The 19,404-nt window shown below is 29.0% G+C and overlaps 2 protein-coding genes across 2 annotated transcripts in view; one reads left to right on the top strand and one right to left on the bottom strand.

Moving 5' to 3' along the window:
* Positions 1 to 9,093, bottom strand: part of LOC106684882 (mitochondrial ornithine transporter 1) — a 21,526-nt gene extending 12,433 nt beyond the window's left edge. Inside the window, exons 1-4 of the mRNA XM_014427196.3 lie at positions 8,820 to 9,093; positions 7,849 to 8,093; positions 3,869 to 4,024; positions 1,009 to 1,189 (exon numbers count right to left, since the gene is read on the bottom strand). Coding sequence (XP_014282682.1) covers positions 1,009 to 1,189; positions 3,869 to 4,024; positions 7,849 to 8,093; positions 8,820 to 8,886 — 649 coding nt within the window. The 5' untranslated portion in view covers positions 8,887 to 9,093. The remainder of the gene's footprint in view (positions 1 to 1,008; positions 1,190 to 3,868; positions 4,025 to 7,848; positions 8,094 to 8,819) is intronic.
* A 195-nt stretch (positions 9,094 to 9,288) lies between these two features.
* Positions 9,289 to 16,534, top strand: Atg2 (Autophagy-related 2). The gene has a single exon (XM_014427197.3). The coding sequence runs from the start codon at positions 9,456 to 9,458 to the stop codon at positions 15,357 to 15,359; it is 5,904 nt and encodes a 1,967-aa protein (XP_014282683.1). The 5' UTR covers positions 9,289 to 9,455; the 3' UTR covers positions 15,360 to 16,534.
* Positions 16,535 to 19,404: the final 2,870 nt, after the last annotated feature.

Here is a 19,404-nt window from a genome sequence, read left to right as displayed (position 1 = left end):
ATATATTTTTACATTGTTTTTGATTATTTCACGTTTTCTAGATGTTTTATAGAAAATGAAGTGAAATACAATAACTTCGAGAGTCCTTATTTGGGAATTCAGTTTAAAAAACCCACAAAACCTTTATGTATCAGCTGATTCCATAAATAGATACAGTGGCATAAACAGATGATGACAATGTGTCATCATCGTTAAAAAACAAGTATTTAAACTTTATTTGGGTGTATATTATATTTTATACATTATAAAATGCTTATTTAAATTAAAAGAAAAAAAATTTATTTTCAGTAATTTTCCATGGAAGTCCTTTGGTAAAAGTGTTAATTGCTGGAAACCATTTTAAGAAGTTTTTAATTCATTTATTTTTCAAAAATAAATTAAATAAGTTTAGAAATAGAAAATTACACGATTAACTGATACTGAAACAAAATATATGATCAATAAATAAGCTTATATATTTTCTGTATTTTATGTCTTATATTTTTGATTTCAATTGTAAATATGTACAATAGCAGAAATTATATCTTTTCATTTATTATTTTTTAGTTTAATTTTATTTGATTTTTATCATTTTTTTTTCTTTTTATTTATTATCAGAAGTCATCTTATGTTTTATGATATGACGAGTGGTTTTATCATTATTTTATATATTCTGTTAATTATTGTTGTTTATTTGTATATTTTTAAATTCATAGTATTATTTTAATTTATGGCATCTTGTAATTTCATCTCAATTTTGAAATTTACTCCAAGGCTCTAAAGCCTAATTTTGATACCTGTAAATTATTCTAAAGGGATCAATCCCAGAATAAATAAAGATTATTATTATTAAATACTGATCTAGGATTAAATTAACCCTGGATGATCGATATAAACTAATTTTGATGAATGGAGATTAATTCTCTATTTGGTGGAAAAAGTTAAAATTAAAGCTCTTCCAAAAGTTAGCAATTCAGTCAAAAATTAAGTTTAAATCGGTGTTAAATAAAATTTTAAAAACTAATTTACCACAGTCAGATTTAGAACCTCCAGGTGGTGCAAATAATGTCCTTGTTCCTTCATAAGCACCAAAAAATACGAAATATCCGGGCATTTCTCGTGCAATAGTTGAACCAAGACCTCGAAACATGCCTTTCATTCCTTCCCTTCGAATTATCTCTTTGGTTAATGAATATGGAGTTACTTTGTACTGAAAAAAGAAACATATTTATTATCAATACAAATAAACACAGAACAATCTAGTTATGGGTAGTACTTTTCCCAGGGTTAAACATGAATTAATATAAACTATATTAGAATACAATGTAGTTTATTGATATGACACATTTCATAATTTTTAAATTCAGTTTGAGTGTTGATCAGCTACACCTACCAATGAATAAACATACATAGGATACACTGTATAATATGTATAGTTTTAATAAACATACATAGGATACACTACATAATATGTATAATTTTAATAAACATACATAGGATACACTACATAATATGTATAATTTTAATAAACATACATAGGATACACTGCAAAATATGTATAGTTTTAATAAACATACATAGGATACACTAAATAATATGTATAGTTTTAATTTCTGGTACAGTGGAAAATATAAAACAGGAACTAAGTGAGTTATTACTTAAACCTCAGCCGTGTTTGAATATTTTTGTGTGTAATTCAAAAACGGCAATTTTTCTAATAATAATAACCTTAATGTAAATGAATACTGATTGTCCTGTTTGTCAGATAATAATATATCAACAACATTATTCTTTAAATGAAAAAAATAATCAAAGAATTGGTATTCATTAAATTATGATGCACGGATAGAAGAAATACAGTATAACCTGAACAACTGGGATTGCAAGGGACCTGGGATATTTCCTCACTTAAAGAGGCTTTTCACTCACCCAGTTTTTCAATTAGGTTTAAAAAGATAGCTGTCTTATTTATAGAGAGTTCCACTAAGAGAGATTGAAATATAAAATAAATATGGAAATGTTAATACATAATACATATTTTATTTTCCTATATGTATGTACTTTTATTTTTTAAAACAATGCAAAACTTATGGCTTAAAGAAATAAGTTAAGTTGGTTTGTATTTGAGGGCTACTAGCTTTAAGGTGTTTCTCGATAGTATAAATTTAATCAAATATACTAGGATTATCAATATTTGACACCTCATATAATAATGTAAGGTTTCTAATGCTTTTTCTGTGTAACATTTGACATTTTTCAAAAGTCTCTTCACAACTCTCCTATTCTTCTATTTTCAAAAATCTGTTCATCACACAACTTTCCACTATCATAATTTAACAATAATGTTCATTTGTCAATAGTTGTAAATGAATAACACTTTTGTTTCAACATTGTGTCCACTTTTATTCACTTGTCTATCATACAAAATTTTAGATAGCACTAACAAATAAAGTATATTTGGATGAAATTCAAATGTTTCTAAACAAATGTGTCACCATCTATCCAAACCTGATAAACTGTCTAAATTATACAGGCTATTAAACCACTAATTCCCAATTATAGAAGTACACATAAAAAAAAAAATCTAAGAAATCAAATCTCAATCACTAAGGTTTAAAATTTCGTAATAATAGAACTCATTGTAATTATCAGTAATAGAGAATTCTCACAGGGTTCTATAAACCAGTTTACACTGTATAAAGGCAGATTACTTTATTAAGATAACTTATGTTTACATAACTTTTTGTACAAATTAAAATCATTATAAAAGGATGATTGTCCGAGCGTGGTCAAAGAAAAAAACTCACATAGTCATAAAATTATTTAATTTGAGACAACATTTCACCCCATGTTGCAGGGCTAAAAACATTTAAATGACATGAAAAGGTAAGAAAATAAATAACAAAAACAAAATTCAACAAAGGTGTGGCTAATTAGGATAATTTCTGTAAAACTGTACAATGTAAATTAAATAAAAAAGACCTACAGTAAAACATAAAAATAATTAAAAAAAAAGGTTATAGACAATTAATGAAAACGGAAATAATAACAGATAAAAAAGAAATATAAAAATACAGTACTCACTAAAAGATGTTAGCATAAATAATATGTTAAATTAGATCAGATCATATAATAGGGAGGAGAAACATCATATTATCATTTAATGTTAGCCTATTTTAAATATTTTTTTAATTTGCTGATACTCTTTACTTTTTCATTATTTTCAAATATAACGTATTATTTAATCGCCACTGCTTATTTACTTTTCCAGTCAACCTTTCATTTCCGTTCTTGCCTGCAATCAGTAAGGTAGGTCTCCTATCTTGTTTATTACTTTCTTTTATTCTTAATTTTACTCCTTTTCTACCTTTTAATTTATAATGTATTTTTATATATTTTTTCTATCTAAAACCTTATTGTTATTTATTTTTACGTTTTAATGTACATCTTTTTTATTTAATTTACATTGTTCATTTTTATATAAATTATCATAATTGGCCACACAAATATTAAATTTTATTTTTGTTATTCATTTGCTTACTTTTTTACCTCATTTCAGTATCTTTTTTAGACCTGATGAAGCCCTGCAATGTGGAGTGAAACATTGCCTCACATTAAATAGTTTTATGACTATTTGAGTTTTTTCTTTAACCGCACTTGGACCATCTTCCTTTTATTATTGCACACAGTCAGCAACACAATCTTCCATTAAAATCATTAGTTTCATTTGAGGTTGATAAAACTAAAAATTCAAATAATTAAAAAAAAAAAAAAAAAATTGCTACTCCTACTAAAATGCTACTCTTCACTCAGTATGAACCCAATAATTCTAACTAGTTCATTGTCTTTTGAATAAGACCCTACTAGTAATACTTAAATGATTCAATACCTGACTTATCTTTTTTGCTGGCCCTGTTATTTCTAATTCTCGGGCTGCTTGCATCTGTACTTTAATCAATTCAGTTGGGCATAAAGTGAATGATGAAAAAAATGCAGCAAAGAAACCAGCTGTGGCGTTACCCATTGTGGATAAATTTTCAACATCCTGAAAACAGCCTTAATTTTAATGATAAATACTAAATTAGTCACTTTTAATGTATAAATTTTCTATCTAATACATAAATCATAGTATCAAACTGTTCATTCTACAATAAATAAGATTTATTAAATATTTTATAAACACAAATACAGAAAGAAAATAAAATTATCAAAGGAATACTTAGGACACATACCAGAGCTCCTAATTTAGACACTAAAATCATGAAAATCACTTTATAAATGATTAAAATGAAATTCCTTTATAAATATAATATGTAATATAATAAATTTATATTTATAAAAATTATTTAGGAAATCCATTTATTTTAGTACCTAAATAGAAGGAATATTGGTTAAATTGAATGATTTGCTAAATAACTGCCTGTTATAATTATTATATCGGTATTATGGAACTAAGATTACAAAATGTCATAACTCATTTTATCTTGACCAAAGGTAGTCATATTTATATAGAGATACTATTTACAAAATAACACAATTCAATTACAAATAAAGGAACTGAATAAGTCTGAATATAGCCGCTATAAAAAAAATGGTTGACTATCGAAAGTAACTCTTATATAGAAAAAAAATTTACTCCCTTAAGCCTTAGGATCATCAGAATATAGCTAAATAAATTAATGTAAGGAAGGTGTAGTCATATCAGCATAGAAAAATACCATGTTCTTGAATTGAACCTCTGCTTTAATCTAATGGCGCTAAAAGGTAGCATATCACATCTCATATGGGACAAATCTGTTTCTTTTTTCAACAATATACATTTGTAAGAATGAAGTTTGGAAATGAGTGGACAACCGAAGATGAACTTCTAGTCTGACAATGATGGTGCCCAACCTAAGGCACATTTGCAATAATGGAGCATGCTGGTTCAGCATTGTTTTATTTTATCCTCCAGGGTAACGGGAATGATTTCAGAGCCATTCCTTGCTAGTCTGTCAGTTTGTTCATTGTTGGGAATATTGCAATGACCTGGCATCTATTCAATGCTGAATATTTCATGCTTAATTTAATTATATTATTATTATTTTTTTTAATATCTTTACTGAAATTTACAACTGCATATTATATTACGTATTCAGTAAATTTGATCTCAATTATAATAGAGTGATATAGGAGTGTAGAGAAACTCACCCATTGGTAACACCCTAATAATGTTATTATTTAAAAAAAAAAAAAAATTGAGTCCTATTTCTATAATAAAAGGAGAATTTAAAATAAGCATGTTTGATATATGTAACAAAATTACTTTGCTGATAAAAGAAATTTCGAGTTAAGTGGAAGGCCACAATTGGCAAAGGGCAAGCAGGAAATATTTTTATCTGGAAATTTTCCTAACCCCAGATTTTGCACAATGGCAGCAGTGCAAATCCTGTATGCTTTTATTCAACATAATATGTTTGAAAACAGTCTTTATTCAGCTTGATGGTAATCAAAATAAATATTGTCCTATATTTATTATATTATATTATTGGCTCCTAGATCCTCATTAGAATTTAGTAATCAGGTCATCAAGCAGAGTTCAACCAGACTTTGATCCCTTGATCAAATTGAACCTTAAATGACTGGATTATAAATAAAATGGTGGTAAGCAAGAAAGGAAAAAGATTAGATACAACCTGGCAGATACATCATAAAGATATTAGTAATTAATACTATCAGCAAAATAAATCCTTAACAATAGTGTAAAATGTGACAAATGAAATATGAAAAAGAATGAAACCTCCCTTTATCGTCTGTTGCTTAAATGTCCAATATACAACAACTTCAGGATAAGAATTTTCTAAGGGATGGAAAATGTTAATGAGATTTATATATTGAAACAACAAATGATTGATGATATGATGATAGGTTTTATTATTCTGTTTCTGGGGTGCCTAATCATAAAGACTAGGTTGAGTAACTTGATTGATAAATTCTCCAGTCATAATGTAACATAATTATTTTTATGAAATAAATTCGAGTTTATATTTAGTTAATTTGATAAAGTTTTAGCAATTAAATATTAACAATAATTTTAAACTTTAACTTTAAACTAAGGTAAACTTAGTTAGGTAAACTTAACTTTAAACTAAAATAAACTTTAAAAAAAATTATAATTGCTTAGAGGTCAAAAATGTAGAATAAAAATACAATTAGATTTATTCTTTATTATTATAGTTGTTTGTATATATACTATACAATGTTATTGTATATATAATAAAAATACAATGTTTTTGATATATAAATTTATTCTCCCTTGGACATTTCGGGGATACTGTGTTCCCCTTTTTAGCATAATATAATTCAATATTTGTTTTAAAAACAGCACATCTAAAACTTTGGTTTCATTCATGATAACAGATAGAGAAAACAATTGATAAATAAGAGTATTTTAAAATTAAACTGTAATTGAATAACATGTAAAATTAATAAATAAAATTAAATATGTAAAATTATCAGCAAAATAATTAATTTTAAAACAAAAATCATTGATCAAAATTTATTATTATGCTAATAATTTTAACATATTAAGTAAGTGCAATATGATCTTAAAATATTTTTCTAATTAATTATTGTTTTCTTTATTTATCATAAATGACACTAACAAATTGTATAAAACTGTAGATGCACTATTTTTACCATTTTATATTGTTATAGCTGATTTATATTCCATTTATATAATTATTTTCAACAATTAGGATTTTATCTAAAAATTAAAATGTCCCTTTTGTTCATAAATTTAATAATGTTATGATCACATAAGGAATTATTCCCTAGGAGTAAATAATACATAAATAAAGAAGAAGGATTAGATCAAGGTTCAATTCTAAAGACAGGAAACTCCTCAAAAAATATAAATTTAAAACTATATTATTTCCCTAATTTTGGCAATATAATATTTAAGGATGATTTAATAGGCATATGTAGTTAGAAATGAAATGTGTACAGATACAAAAAAGTAGGGGTGTATCAGTCATATAAAATGTTAAATTTCATAATTAAATAAAAATGTATTTAAAGTAAAATATATTTATAATTATTTTTACCGTTAACAGTTAATGGTTGTATTATAGATAAGGCCCTCAGATGATGGAGAAGAGCTCCAATGAAAATAGTGAAAAAAAAAAATTAGAAACATAAATAACTAAGTGTCATAAAAAGAATAAGTTTGTTTTTTCACCAAAACAATAAATATTCTTTATGTTTTAGTGTATCTAATGACTCTGAACTCTGGGGGGCTAGAATATCAGTTTTAATTTTATAACTTATAAGTTATTGTGTGTGTGTGTATATATATATATATATATTACTTTTAATACACTTCTTCTGCTACCTTAGGTAGTAGAAGAAATAAAAAGAGAATAATTTCCAATCTAAGCTGTATCTGATCCTTTAAAAGGGGGAAAAATACAGAATTCCTATAAATAAATAAATGCCTTAAATTGAATATGATTCCTCCAATGATGAATTTATTTTTATGTAATAGAAATGGTTTTAACAAATCAATTGCAAAACAAAATTATACTGTACATCTCTTTCACAAATTGTTTGCTCTTAAAATGACAAAATGCAAAAATTTAACACAGCAGGAAACATTAAAAATGCTGACAAGTTTAAAGACAAACTAAGTGATCTCAGGTGTTAATTCTCTCATATAAAAAGATCTTTATTCACATAACGACAATGGATCTAAATAAACTAAGAAAATGGAAATATTTTAATTATTGATTCATCTCAACTTAAAATATAAAGAGCTAAATTAAAAGTCTACTAACTGCAAAGACATTATAGCATTGATGTTAAATGATGTTCAGATTTCAAGATTCTAACCGAAGTATTAGTAAGAAGTGCCACTAATTTTTGGCAACCACCATATGCAGCAAAAAGCACAGAATTCTCAGCAACACTAGCAATCACAGCGGGAACTGAACCTGCGTACAGACCTCGTCTTATTCCTTCAGTTCGAAAAGTTTGCTTGAAGCAGTCCCATGCACCGGAGTACAGGCTAGGGAAAGTTTGTAATTTGACTTTCACTGTATCCAATGGTTGTCCAAGATAAACCACTGCCATTCCTCCTGTTGCAAAATATTACAAAGAAAATTATTATTAGTCATAATAAACCTGAAGATCCAAATATTTTATTATTACTAAAATAATTACAAGAGAACATTAGAAAAAAATGACTGTATTTTAAATAATAAAGTTTCAACATTTTAGACAAGCTAAAAGGAGTTAGTACATTAAGTTATCTGAATTTGGTTTTATGACAAATCTTATGGATTATGTAATAAATCTAACCTCATTACATCAGAAACATAAATAACATTGAATTAATTTAGAATTAAAATTTTACAACTACTTTGTTCCTACAAATCATTAATATATCACTTTTGAAATTATAGGGGCAAAAATAGATTCCCAATGCAAATACTATACTACTAGTAGTTTCAGCCGTAATCAGGTGAAAATTTTAAATATTTTTGCCTAATTCCTTATTTTACAAAATGTAACGATTAGCCAAAAATATCACCTATATTTATAATATTTTAATACTAAATTTTCAACAGAGAAAAGAACAAAAGGTTATCTAATGAATAAAAAATAACCAACTAGTTTTATAATATTAAAAGAATTGTGGCAGATATCTTACAATTCTATCAGGAATGTAGGTAATTTTTAAATTAATTTGTTAGTATTTAATTTAATAATCTGGTAATTGTACACTTCATAATTTTCAATAATGGGAATTTGGGGTTAATTAATTCATAAATAAAAACCATTCAAAGAAAATTAATATTTACCTAATGAACCACTAATGAAATCAATGGTTCCATCCAACCAATCTCTTTTTCTTTCCTTAATTTCCATCTCACTGAACTTTTTTTAAAAACTTTTATAATGTCCTCGTGCAACTTAACTGAAAGGAAATCTAGGAATAGCAACGATTCGAAATTATACACCATTTCATTCTAGAATATGCATAATAAAATCCTGCATAACTTAAAAATTCAAACTGAATTTTATTGTAAATAATTAAACTGTTATCAACCTATCATCACTATAGGGTAACATTACATCAGCATGCATGATAATCGATTTCAATTTATTGATAAGGGACAATGCATTTATATTTTTTTATCCTACATAAATTTATTAATTAAAAATTAATAATAAATATTTTAGTGAAAATAATTTCGTTGTAAGAGTCAATAATATTTTAGATGTATATTAGGGGTCATAAACAATATCGATATATCGTCATGTTCATACTGGAACGTCACAGTAACAACAGAGCCCTTGCTACCTCCAAGTCAACAAAGAAGGTAAATACGTCTAATTTTTCTTAGAGGAGAAGAAATTAAACCATTCGTTTGGCATTTGAGTGTATCACTTTTAATGAATTGCATTTAGCCTATTTGTTATTAAATTATGATATAATGTCCTGGTATTATCAGTGGTCGGACGGATTAAAGAAGAGAGCATGTAGGTACCTGTTACAAAGGTATTTAGGACAGTTTTTAGAAGAAAAACTTAGTTTAGATCAACTTGAAGTTAATGTATTCAATGGAACTGGGTCTGTATCTAACGTAAGTTTGGATGTGCAAGCTCTCAATGACTTGGGAGAAAAGAAAAATTTACCAATTGAATTTGTGGATGGATTTTTAGCAGGAATATCTGTATCAATACCTTGGGCAACCCTTCTTACTGATTCCATATTTATTGAAGTGTCTGGATTGCAGATAACTATACAGCCTAGACAAAGGGTTGAGAATGGAGAATCTATGCTGGAATCAATGTGGAGTTCTATGGCTAGTAGCATGCAGTTGGCTGCTGAATGTTTTCAACAGGATTCCACATTGCAAGATGAAAAAGGCTTAGAAAATGAAAATACCATGGAAGGGGTTGAAATATTTGCTCAAACCATTGAATCTGTTTTAACCCGCGTTAAAATAAAGTTTTTAGACACCACATTACGTTTGGAACATTTGCCAAAAGAGGGGAAAAATGGCATAGCCGTAGAAATTAGGGTGAAAAGAATAGAATATTGTGATGAAACAAGTTGTGATGAAGCCAATGATGGTGAAGATAAAAAATTACCTATGTTTAGCATCAAAAAATTTCATTGTGACGGAATTAGTTTTTACACAGATGAATTCCCAGTTGAAAGTAGGACATTCTCTCGTTCTGTTTTACTCGAAGAAAGTGATATGACTAGGAGTTGGAATGAAGAAAAGATAGAGTCTATACCAATTTTAATATGCAAACTGTCAGGTGTTCAAGAAATCAGATTCAAATCTAAAAGTATAGAAAATATTACTCCAGGACCAAAGTTTGAATTAGATTTTTCTTTTGGTTCTTTGTCATTATTTATTTCTCCTAGGCAACTTCATTTATTAACTGAAATCATTCACAGTTTAAGTACGCCTCATATTCAGGATACTAGTAATGTAAAATACAAGAAAAGTGGTGATAAAATGATGACCTCTGCAGATTACAGGAAAATAGAGCAAGATTTGAATGACAAATTAAATTTACAAGGTGCTTGTAATATAAACAAAACTGTTCTGGGCAAAGGTTGGGTTTCCAATTCCATGGAAGAAAGTTATGAAGAGTTTTTCCCATTTGGAAAATGTTCCCAATCAGCTAGTTTATATTCCAACAATACTGATATGTCTTTTGAAACAAGTGCTTCTACTGTATACAGTAGCAAAGCTGATGTTCTTCATTCTTATACTTCATCTAATCTAGGCATGTATCATGATAAGTCAGAAAAGGGGAATGGAGGTGATTATGAATTAAGTGGAGAAACTACAGCCTTTAACCTAAAGTTATCAAGTATAGCTATAGTAATTTTGCATGAAGATATTTTAACATTTGGTGTAGATACATATACACTAACTCCATCTTCTGTTTCAACAATGAATAATTTATCAACCCAGTTTTTTGAACAGCTTGGAAAGTGTGGAATTTTTGGTGGTAGTAACAAGGACTTTGAATCATCAAAAATTTCCTTCCTAAATGCATGTAATCTTGATCATATAAGAATAATGGGTGCATCTATTATTGTCAAAGGAAAAGAAGGAGGAAATTCATTCAACAGATTTTGTAACACCAGGATTTCTTTAGCTAATTTTGAACTTTTAGAATGCCTTCATGAACCGAATTCTGATGAGCCACAGTATGTAGAATTATTAAAATTTATGAAAGCTTCTCAAAATTACCCTATTGAACCTCATTACCCCATTTCAAATAAGCCTGATTTACAAATAGATATTATCCAAAATAAAAAGACAAGACCATCACACATTTCAACGAAAACTGAAGTAACATTTGCTTTGCAGCAATGTTGGTGTGAAATTGATCTTTCACTATATGACAGATTATCTTCAGTATTGAGTAGCCAGCCATTGTGTCACACTGACTACGTTTCAAAAGGCTTTCCAAAGAATACACCTTATTATGAAGCCTTTGAAAACACTACTATAATAGATCATCACATCAGTATGAAAATTCAGTGTCCCTTTTTCGTATTGAAATTCAGATTTCCAATACCTGATCTACGCCCTGATGTTGATAAAGGCAGACATCCTTGGTGGAAAAGGTCAATAAGAAAAGATATATTGTATGTTAATTTAGTCGATACGATTTTTCAGACTGAAATAAATTATCTAGGTGCATTTGTCGACTATAATTTACAGTGCAGTCGTATAACTTTACTATTTCAAGAAGGTGATTCAAATGTCCCTGTACCATTTATGTATTCTGCACCAAAAGATGCCAATGAATCTGTACAGCATCACTTTTATGAATTTCCAAGACTTTCCATTAAACTTAGTGCTCCAAAAGCTATTGATGAGATGGAAGAGAATGGAGAAAAAGATGATGCAAATGGACTAACTTGTTCATTTATGGAAACACCAACTCAAGAACCATCACCATTTGCATCCAGACGATTTGTTTATAAAAGTAATCTATCTGGTGATTCCTCTCGTGAAGAAGAAGAAATTATTCTTCCAGCTGCTAAAGAAGATTTCAATAGATTTATTAATGATTCAATGGAAAATTCAAGAATTCAAATTGATGTTATACTGCCTTATGTTCATGTAGATTTTTCCTCTAAGCATCTTTATGAAGTGTTGTACAATAGGTTTAGCTCTGACATTTCGCTATGGCAATCTTCAGCTTCAAAAGTAGCTCCTATAAATTTAAGCTCAGATCCTGATAATATTTTCCCAACTGTTTTCAACTGTAAATCATTCTCACTGTGTAAATCTGGACTTCAATTAGGTGATATGGATGATGAATTTGCCCATTCTGGGTACCAACCAACTTCATCAGATGAAAAACCTATTTATAAATTTAATCAACAAAGCCATCTAGCTTTTAAAATTCAAATAAATAGTGGTTATCTTAATATCTGTCCTAATTTAAAAGATACATCTGGTAATATTGTTCCTGACAAACATGGACAACTTGAGTTTACCTTGGATAAAGCTAACATATTCAGTGTTAGTAGTTATAAAGGAACTTTACAGGAAAATTATGTTTGTTTCCAAGTTGAAAACATACACCTCATGCATCAGCCAGTTGTTGAAAAATCTCATAAAAATTCTGACTCCCACTTAAAAGCCATTATTTATAAAAGTAAGGAAGGGATGTTACATAATAAAGTAGACGCAATGCAAACTAATTACAAATCTGATATGATTACTGCAGCTATTTGTTCTAGTATCGATGCGAGTAAAGTAAAGACCATTCGTGTTGCCTGTGGTATTAATTGTGCCACCTTGAGGCATTATGTTTCTTTATCTGAGCATTCGTGGTTGACACAACTAATGGATTTTTTCGATGTTGTTGACTATCCAGTTAAAGGATACGATTCTCCTCAGGCTCTAACAGAACTCCATTTTAATCTAGAAGAATGTGCAGTGGACTATAGACCTAAATATCTCAAAACCCAGTGTGTTGTCTATTTTGGAAACTTCAGTATCAGTAGTAATATAGTACCAAGAACGAAAACTTCAATATTGCGGTTTATAGCAGAAGAAACTAATTTATTTATTTCTAAAAAATGTTCCAAAAACGTTCATGATATAAACTTGCGAAATGACTACATTTCAGTTATAGATCTTGGTTTGTTTGAGCTTTCATTAAGGACTAGTGATCAGCCTAATGATCCGAAAGTTGATTTGAAAGCTTCCAGCGACATATTAAATGTTAGAACTTGTATCGATTCAGCTTGTGCATTAGCTGAATTGATAAACTATTATGCCTCAAATAGTGACATGAATGTAACTGAACAAAAAGAAGAGAATAAATCAAACGAACCTTATTTGGTAAGGGCATTCGAGAGTGATGATACTAATCCATGTTCTTCAAGTCTAGCTGAAGTGCAGGGTCTGATGGAAGATGCAATGAAAGAAATAACTAGTGACAATGATTCTGTTAAAGCATCAGACCAAGAAGAAAACGATGATGTAGAAGTATTTTACTTTCCTGATGAAGGTAAAAAAGATGAAAGTAAAGAATGCGTATATGATTGGGCACCCCCTGGGGATGTGGATTCTGAAAGTGAATATTGTTTTGTGGATCTTGAGACTGAGGCAACTATACCTACTGGACATTCTCCTCCAGTGATCCGTGTGCTGACTGATCAACCTATTCGTATTATAGAGAATCATTTTTCTGTTTCGCCCGGAAAAACTGATCATCTTTCTGCACCGAAGCATTACCCTACTCCAGTTTATAAATATATTCTTTCTGATATAAACATCATATGGCATATGTTTGGTGGGAATGATTTTAGTTGTAATACTGTCGCTAAGAAAAACATATCTTTTGATCTAACAGAAAATAGTAAGTCAAGTGTTCAACTCAATACAACAATTGATCACTTCAATACTGAAAATAAGACATGCTCTGCTAGATACTGCAAAAATAGCACCAAGTATAGAAGAATTCAAAATCGAAACTACAAATGGTTTGTTGCTGGTGGCCAAAATAGAAACCATGATGTATTAATGCAGCTTAACTTTAGTAAACTTAGTTTTGAACATGACATTTACCCTGAAATAACAACTTACGCATCAAGACAGGCTTTATTGATTAACAATTTCGAAATAACTGATAAACTTAAATCATCCCAAATAAATAAATTTTTATATCAATATTCTAGTGAAACAAGTCCTCGTCAGACTAATGCTAATATGATAATGGTCAGAGCTGTACACTTACGTCCTGATGCTAGGGAAGATGTGCAGGAAACTTGTTTAAAGGTATCATTGCTCCCGCTTAGATTGAATATAGATCAAGATTCAATTGAATTTATAATTGATTTCTTTTATAAACTGTCTGTTATGAATACTACAGAAAATTTGAGCGAAGGTTCGTCTCATTCCTCAACTAGAAAGAAACATGATCCTAACTGTTCATATTATTCTAAACGCAAAGAACATTTAAATAGAACCCAAGCTGAAAAACAAAGGGCTTCTAAAAATACATCGAAATCACAGTCTTCTCCTTTATATATCAAAAATTTTGTTTTTTCTCCAGAAGTTCCCATAAGAATAGATTATATGGGAAAGAGGGTAAACATGGACCATGGGCCATGGGCAGGCATCGTAATGGGTCTAGCACAGCTCAACTGCCTGCAAATCAATTTGAAAAGGCTGTCTTACAAGCAGGGATTATTAGGATTTGACAAACTTATAAAATATGCTTGTGACCAGTGGGTTCATGATATTACCAAAAATCAGATACCTTCTTTGATTAGTGGAGTTGGTCCTATGAATGCTCTGTTTAAGTTATTTACTGGTATCAGAGACCTCTTCTGGCTTCCGATTGAACAATATCAAAAGGATGGAAGAATATTCCGAGGTATTCAAAGGGGAGCAAATTCTTTTACTACTTCAACTGTAATAGCTGCTTTGGAACTGACTGCTAGGATTGTTCAAGCCATTCAGAATATTGCTGAAGCAGCCTTTGACATGGTATCACCTGGACCTAGTGTCAGGAGATTACATGGTACAAAATCAAAGAAACCTCAAAGATATTCTCATCCTGCAGATATTAGAGAAGGTGTCACTAACGCTTATGCCTTGGTTAAGGAAGGGTTAGAAGAAACAGCTGGGGCTATAGTGCGAGTAGCCAGTGCAGAAGCTGAAGATAAGGGTGCTGTTGGAGCCGTTGGAGGTGTCCTGAGGCAAATTCCATCGACTGTGGTAGCACCAATTATAATAGCTAGTGCAGCTACTTCTAATCTCATTGGTGGCGTGAGGAATCAGCTAGCTCCAGATTCCAGAAGAGAGGCTTCTTTTAAATGGAAAAGTGACGAGACATGAGTTCATTTTACTCAAAATCGTCACACTTGAAAACTACATGTATATTTTTAATGGACATTTATTTTATATCATTTTTAATGTAGCCTTTAGTATTTTAAGCTTGTGAGAAAAATGTGTCTTTGGTATATTTGACATTTTTGTGTGTACATTTTTTCTTTCTATCAGGGATGTAAAAATTTGTATTTTATTGTTTTAAAATAAAATATAGACTGTCTCTCTTATATGTCTATACATCACATTCTATTATATTTTTACATTTTATTCATGTAAATATTTGTGTTATAACTTTTTTAACTTGACTTTAAAACAGTCCAAATAGTTCCAACTAAAAACGTTTTTGTGTTATATAAATATGAACGATGATATTAGTTTTTAGTAATTGAATTTTACTTATGTATGCATGTATGTGAGAATATTTTATTCTGGATTGAAATATTTTTAAAAAAGTGTTGGATGGGTTTAACTAGTTTTTGAAAGTACTGACATTTCTATAGAATTGTGTAAATTTTTTCCCTAAAAACAGAAATAACTGTTAAATATAAGTGATAAATTGATAACTAGTCAAAGCTATTAAATTAGACTTTTCAGAACCATCTGAAATGCATATGTTTGGTTTTAATGTTCAAAATTAATGTTGGTCCAAATTATTTATACGCTTCTTCCAAATTAAGTTTTTAGACTTAATTCAGGAAGTTAGTTAAAAGGATATAGATTAATTATTTTTTTATAGAGATTTGCTGTATTTTTTAATAAATAAATGTTTTTGAACATGAATTTTTAGTATCATGTAAAAGCAAGCATTAAAACCCTTATCAAATCAAAATGATCATAAACCTATTTCTAGTGATATTTATTTTGTCATTGCAAAACAATAATTCATGCAAAATATTGAAAATAATGTTCTTAAAAAAAAAAAAAAAAAAAAAAAAATACTTTATATCATATCGTTGTCAGGATATACATATAAGAGTTAAGAGAGGACTGAGGTTGATACATAGAAAAAACAAATATTTTTGTACCGAATTCAATATACGATATAAATAGCAAGATTTTTTAGTGGTATTTCACTTCCATAGATATGTATTTGACTAATTGTGTAAAATTGTCTTGTTTTTTCAACTTGATTGTTACAAATTTAATAAGCTTGTTTATAAATAAAATCTTGTTCAGTAATATTGATTTTTATTATTTGAAATGATTTCCATAATTATCTTAAAAATGTACTTAGATAAGATTGGAGTTGAAGAACTTAGTATTTTATCTACCATAGTAGGTAAATTGGTCACATTTTGTGGTGTAATGTAATTACTATTATAATTTATTGGGTAAAATCAGCACAGCTTTTTGATGACCTCTCTAGGAAACGGCTTAAATGCACAATTAATGAGGAAAAGGAAAGAATAAAAATTGTGTAATGAAAATAATCTTTATTTACTTACAAGTAAACTAAACAATAGGTGCTGATAAGAGAACACTTTTTAGACTAGAAAAATGAATAAAATTAAACATTAAAAACAATTTTAATACCCCATTTTCCATTTGTATATAACCATTATGGGTCATTATCTGAAAATTTATAAACTGTCCCCTCTTATAGTTCAAGGCAGAAAATATTAGTTCCATAATAATTAGAATAGAACAGTCAATTCTACGTGGAAATTTTTTTATACTGATAGGAGAGTTATGTAACGGTTATATCAACCATGTACGGCCCACTAGACCGATCTGGTATTAAATAAATGAATAAAAAATAGATTAATGATTGGAGAAGTTTGTCGGGGGGTGCGGTCAGCAAAGAACAACAAATAAATATGGTTTTGTTTATTTATGTTGTTCTTTGCTGACTGCACCCCCCTACAAACTTCTCCAATCATTAATCTACGGTCAACTATCTACACCTCATTAAAAAATAGATTAGAAACTTTAAGGAGATCACTCAGTCAACAGTATAACATATAAACACTTTCCTGCTAGAATTGACCAATATTAACCCCCTACCCCATCCCATCTACTTCCATTTCATTCCTCCCGTCATGAAATCAATTTACTCTTGTATAATTTTTTTTTCTTGAGTTGTAGAACATTGGTAAAGAAATTTCACTTCAAAAAATAAATTATGTTAATATAAGTATGTTTAAATGAGTGTTATGGACATGAAATGTTTGTTGAGCCTTGTTTAAAGGTTTAAAACATTTTGGTCATCAACATCAATGGATTATTATCATTATAAAGGTATACACACAAACATTCATTTACGGACTCTTGAAGAAAAAAATAATAAAAATTAAAATCGGAAAAAGGCTTATAAATTGGAAAAGAGGCGATGCGCATTTAATCGCCAATGTGACTTTAGCTTCCTCACCTGTGAGGGCTTCAGATAAATTTGGGTTCAGTCCTATACTGTTTATTGTTGGTAAATAGAGAGGACGCTCTGCAAAAATATGTTTAATCAAGAGAATAGGCTGACAATATTGGCACGTTGGAGGTGGCAGTTTTTTGACCAGATGAGGAGTGTTTGGCCTATTTTTAAGCAGGTAAAGCTACTTCCTTTTGAAAATTAAGATTTTTCAATTTTAATTACTTTTATTGTTTTATTTTTTCTTATTTTATACTTACTAGGCCAACCCCCTCTGTATATCTCTAATCAATAACAGAGGTATATAAATAAATATGAGGAGACGGTTGGGGGATGCGGTCAGAAATTAACACAAATAAATTATTTAATAGTGCCAACATTTTGGCCAGAATTTCTAGCCTTCATCAGGGCTAAGAACAAGATAACCACTGAATACCATAAAGAAAATATAAACAGAATGACATAATGTAAATAATTGAACAGAATGAAATTAATAAAAATAAAGTGATAAAAGAAGTGGAAAATAAAATGTATATGTAGGTAATTGAATAAGTAAAGCTCACTTGGCTGTCAGATTTCCTGCTAGCAGGTGTGTATAATGTTTTATTCTCTTTTTTTTCCCTATCTTTCTTCTACCCCCTTCTCCTTCTCTATTCTTTTCTAAATTTTCCTTACCCATGTTATAGTTATGTTTTCTATTAATTTCTTTTATCTAACTTTTACTTTATATTTTGTTTCTTTATTTTAATATTATGGTTACATATTTCATTAGTTACATGTATTTCCTTTCTTTCAATTTTATTTTTTAGTATTCTCTTTGAATTTAAAGTATTCAGAACAACTTCATTTCTTCACTAAAGTAGTAATATAAAAATCTTTTTCAAAAGAGCATTTTCTAATTACAGTATTTATTATTGTAATTAACATCTTTCTCGATTAATATCTATATTTATCTTCTGCTGATGTTTCAGGCTTATATCCCCCCATTTTCAAGTTACTTCTATTTATTTATTTTTATAAGTCAATTTTTATATATTTAAGCAACTTTTTTAAAATTTTCTTGAATCAATAAGTTTATTTTATTTTATGATTGGAGAAGTTTGTCGGGGGTTGCGGTCCGCAAAGAACAACATAAATAAACAAAACCATATTTATTTATTTATGTTCTTTGCTGACCGCACCCCCGACAAACTTCTCCAATCATTAATCTACGGTCAACTATCTACACCTCATTATTTTATTTTATTTATTTTTTGTATTTAACATTTTTACTTATCCCCCTGCATGAAGTGTTTATATTAAATGGGCAGAAGCCCTCAACGTTGTTATAAAAATAGGTGTTAGATATTTATTTCTCGGACTAATAATAAATATTATTGGAAGATTATTGATTGACCGTGTGTAAAGATGAAAGGAATATGGTCCGGGTGCGGTAAAAAAAAACTCAAATAGTAGAATATACTATTTTATTGAGCCAACATTTCGCCCCACGTTTAAGATCCACTATTCCCACCCTACGTCTTGGCTTGAAGTCCCACAATAAAATTTCCTATCTTTTTTCCAAATTGAAAGACCCTATTCCTTTCTTACACCGTTCCAATGTGATTTACCGGATACCCTGTTCAATCCCATGTTGCAATTCCTTCTATATCGGCGAAACTAAAAACCAACTTAAGAACCGCATTTCCC

The sequence above is a fragment of the Halyomorpha halys genome, unplaced genomic scaffold (assembly GCF_000696795.3).
Source record: "Halyomorpha halys isolate HHAL.00 unplaced genomic scaffold, Hhal_1.1 Scaffold625.1, whole genome shotgun sequence".
Classification (NCBI taxonomy): Eukaryota; Metazoa; Arthropoda; class Insecta; order Hemiptera; family Pentatomidae; genus Halyomorpha; species Halyomorpha halys.
The sequence above is the reverse complement of the archived record's forward strand: the minus strand, read 5'-3'. Positions and strand labels throughout refer to the sequence as shown.

What these genes read in the sequence shown, in the direction of transcription:
- Atg2 (XM_014427197.3), top strand. Translation starts at nt 9,456, where the DNA reads ATGTCCTGGTATTATCAGTGGTCGGACGGATTAAAGAAGAGAGCATGT.